Raw genomic sequence first — 4413 nt, 5'->3', positions numbered from 1 at the left:
CGTGCACTTGCCGAGTGCGAACTTGTGTCGCTTGTATAGATTCGTGACTTATCTGCTGTTTTTCAATTTATTGTAAAAACTTTTGAAAGTTTATTAAAGAGCTGAAGAGACGGGCAGACCTCTTACTGAACAAACATTTTTGGCAATGATTACTATCAGAATAAAGAACTATTTAACACTTATATTTGAACCTAAAACAAATCACCTTTCATTCAGTCTGACTAAAACAGGGATGTGGGGCTGGGGGGGGCGGAAAGCAGATCTAATCATCTCTGTTGGGTGGAAACCGCATGTGTGTAAAACACTGCTACTTTTCAGGATTCACAAAAAACACAAAGTTACAATATGGAGATATTGATCCCTACGAGAAAAGCGATCTGGGTGGAATTAAAAGGATTTGACTGGAATGTTTTGAGCCGGAGCTCTGGTGCGTATCCCAGAAGGTATAATCACTCAGGCTGTGTCATTGAGGCTAAATATATTCAAGCCCATATGAGTTGTGAAGAGGCCACAGCTAGGTCAGAGATGAGAGATGAGATACGTCCCCCTCCATTGGCCCTGTACCAATACTATAGGCTATTATTTTTTCGCATTTATGGGCATCGCTTTGACAGGGAAAACAGTCAGTGTTGGTCGTGGACTCGTGGAAGACATATTCTGCTTGTTAAGCAGAAATCAAAGTGTATTACATTCCAGCTGTATAAGCTGACTTGAGGTAAAGTAGAATAGGGGTATTAGTGGTATTGTATGTGGTAATGTATGTCTCATAATGTATGCAGTGTTGTCTCATATGTATAATCTAACTCTCCAAGGAAACCGGGTTCAAATCCGGGGTAGAAGAGGAAAGTTACATTGTGCAGCTCAGTACTTTTAAAGGTATTTTGTGACTTTGCACCACTGATCCGATGGGGACTGAACAGGGCAGACTTGTATCCTCTGTATCCTCTCCTCTCATAGACTCCTTGATCCCAGCGTTTAATAGAATATAACCTTTTCCACTGTTATGGGCACTGACAGGTCAACATACTAAACCATAGGTGTAACTAAATAGTAAATACATGTGAGGCATCTTTACTACTATTGGAGTATTTCCATTTTTCAGAACTCTTACTTCTACTCCTACATCTCAGAGACACATATTACATTTTTGCTTCACATACAGTTACTTGAAAACTTGAGTTATACTATTCACTTTGTGCTCATAATGCAATGCATTGTAAGCTTTGTAGATCAGCTATTTTCAAACAAGCATATTGTGAAATGGGACATTCTGCATAATGAGTACTTTCTACTTTTGGTTCTTTTAGTATATTTTGATACATGTGTACTTTTACTCAAGGCAATTGGTACTAAACTCAGGGGAGAGAAACACGGGTCCATGGCAGACCAGTTGGACGGTGTCTCTTGCAAAAGGTCGCCACCATGGCTGTGACCTTTGGCATAGGTGTGGCCACAATTATGATGACCACGGACATGCTCTAAAAGTGTGAAAAACATATTTTTCATTTCAGTTTTTGACATATGAGGTTTCCACCTGACGGAAACAATATACCATTATGGACAGCAGAGGCGTCTTGCTAACGACGCTCCACAGCGGCGGGCTGTGAAGCTTTTACGTTGCTATATACTCTTGTTGGGAGAGTGCTTTCAATATTCACAATTCGTACCTAACCATATTCTCACAGTGATTGAGCGAATGCACTTACCCTTAGGCCACTGTGTGTGTGCGTGTGTGTGTGTGTGTGTGTGTGCGTGTGCGTGTGCGTGTGTGTGTGTGTGTGTGTGTGCGTGTGCGTGTGCGTGTGTGTGTGTGTGTGTGTGTACTGTACTTGTCTTGTACACATGTATAGGAAGGCATCAATCTTCATCTCCGTCAGCTTGGAAGGTCGCACGTGTCTGTCTGTCTGTCTGTCTGTCTGTCTGTCTGTCTGTCTGTCTGTCTGTCTGTCTGTCTGTCTGTCCACAGCTAATCTCGGAAGCTGCTGGACCGAACAGTGTCAAACTATGCATCCACATGCCACAGTGCCAGGTATAGGGCGTTAATTTACAAAAAAACAAACAAAACAAACACAAAAGGTTAGAATGGAGATAAGCGGCAACACAAAGCTTCAACACGACTGTCACATGGTCATCACAAGTTTACAGGGGAAATTTTTTGTTGGACAATCACAGTTTTCAGGAAAGAGAATATAAATACAAGGTGGGGGAGGGAGGGGGAGCAAGGAAACGTTGGTGTTTAACAACGTCAATTAAAATCCAACTGTTTTCTGATTTTGACAGAATATTTCGTCAAATAATGTACTTTATCGATATGAAACTTTTGCTTTTGAAAATGTCCCGGTCTTTAATGACGTGCTGACTGGCATTCAGTTGGAGCAACGTCATTGGAGTATTCTAGGTCATGACATCATCACGCAATGTCGTCACAACCAGCATTCTTTTAAAATCAAATAGTCAAGACTTTTATTAACACTGAATTGTATAGGCATGGAACTAATGGATAAGGACACGGCTTTTAAGGTTCCCAATCGACTGGTGAAGCGAAACCAGGCCCGGCTGGAGGACGCTAAGAAAAAGAAGGAGGAGAAGGAGACTCAGTCCGTCACGGAGGAGAAGAGCGAGTACTTCTCCGGCACGTTCAGGGCCCGGCGGGCAGCCGTCGAGGAGCTGCTGTCCCGGCACTCTGGTACCGACCGGGCCGCCGCCACCCGGGCCCTGGAGGAAGCGACCGCCAAGGCGCAGCAGCTGCAGGACTTCCTCAACGAAAGCCTGACGTTCCTGAACCAGCACGACGTGGCACAGGCCCAGACCTCGCTGGGGAGGCTGTACGCCTCCCTGGCCGAGAGGAGAGACGAGGTTCTGCCGAAGAAGAAGTTTTCCTTCAAGTCCCGCAGCAAAGTCACGGAGAAAGTGAACGACGAGCTCGTCTCCGCCGGTCCCCCCATTACTGCCCCTAAGGGCGGTTCCGAGTCCGCAGGCACCACCGCCGTCGACGAGGTCGACTGGACCGTCCGATCGGAGCAGCGCGGCTTCTCCCACCTGGACTCCGTGGTTCTGACCATGTCGGGCGACGAGATCCGGAAGCAAGATGTCCTGCTGACCCACCTGAGGAACTGCAAGGTCCGTCTGCTCGGCTCGCCCAGCACGCTGCACATCAAGCACGTGAGCGGCTGCGAGATCCTGTGCGGGCCCGTGTCCAGCTCCGTGTTCGTGGACCACTGCAGCGACAGCACTCTGGTGCTGGCATGCCAGCAGCTGCGCACGCACAACACCGCCGACACACGGGTGTACCTGCACGTCACCAGCCGAGCCATCGTGGAGGACTGTCACGGCGTGGGCCTGGCCCCGTTCTCCTGGTCCTATCCGTCCCTGGACGAGGACTTCGTGGCGTCCGGCCTGGACCCGGAACGAAACAACTGGGACCAGGTGGATGACTTCAACTGGCTGGATGCAGGAACACCTTCCCCTAACTGGACTCTGATCCCGGAGAAAGACAGGAGAACCGCCTGGGACCCATAGGGCACTGGTTCTCAAACATTGTATCTTGTGTATTTTGTGCCAGGGACACCCGGAAGAGAAGATCAATGTGAAAAAAGTCACTCCCGTGTGAAGTGAGGGGCGCTATTATCATCATACATCTCATTCCGGCCAATCACAATTTGCGTCCTCACCTCACCACAAACACTCAAAGCTGGCCATTCATTGTCAATGGTATTCAATGTTTGTGTTAAAACAATGTTTGTGTTTACACAAACCCTCAAAGCTGGACATAGGAGGGGCTAGCGCTTTAAAATGATTTAAAATTGTCCAAACATTTTTTACATTTTTTCAACATTGTTAAAACATAGCATGTAATAGTCACGTGCTGTGCGCTTTTGCATCTGCAAATAGCCAAACATATACATATAAAGTTCATATTTACTACTTTCGCTGGGGACCATGAAACACCCCTGGAGGTCCCCGGACCCCAATTTGAGAAACACTGCCTTAGGGTCCCACTGTTGAAGTTCCCCAGCTCTACAAAGTAGCTTTTAAGTGTTTTTAAACTGTTCAAACTGTTTTTGTGTGAAACCAAAAGTTTAGTTTTCCTTTTTGTTTTGTAATATGGCTCTTATTTTGTCACCTGTATTAGGGCTGCATCATTATGGTTGAACTGATCATCCCCATTATTTTAGCTAAAGTTTGTACAATTATTTATTGTGATTATTGTCTTTTCATTATTCTGTAATTTCCCAAAATATATTTTTTATGGGTGTCATGTCTTTGGGGGAACAAAGACGTGACACATATAAGTGCTATAGGAAATAATCATTATTTGTCGACAAATGCAATGGTCATGGCCTATTATGCAGAGTTGCATGATGACCCAATTAATCCAGGGGAAGTTTTGATTGTATGACCTACGGTCATACA

The 4413-nt window shown here is 45.7% G+C and overlaps 1 protein-coding gene across 1 annotated transcript; it reads left to right on the top strand.

The window, feature by feature from the left end:
* Positions 1-2487: 2487 nt before the first annotated feature.
* Positions 2488-3519, top strand: LOC308315149 (tubulin-specific chaperone C-like; the record flags this gene model as incomplete). The annotated part of the gene is made up of 1 exon (XM_080762988.1): positions 2488-3519. One exon carries the CDS (start codon positions 2488-2490, stop codon positions 3517-3519), a length of 1032 nt encoding a protein of 343 aa, XP_080619114.1.
* Between the last annotated feature and the right edge of the window lie 894 nt (positions 3520-4413).

The sequence above is a fragment of the Protomyctophum bolini genome (assembly GCF_963924005.1).
Source record: "Protomyctophum bolini genome assembly, chromosome: 5".
NCBI classification, from domain to species: domain Eukaryota; kingdom Metazoa; phylum Chordata; class Actinopteri; order Myctophiformes; family Myctophidae; genus Protomyctophum; species Protomyctophum bolini.
This window is presented reverse-complemented; position numbering and strand designations above follow the sequence as displayed.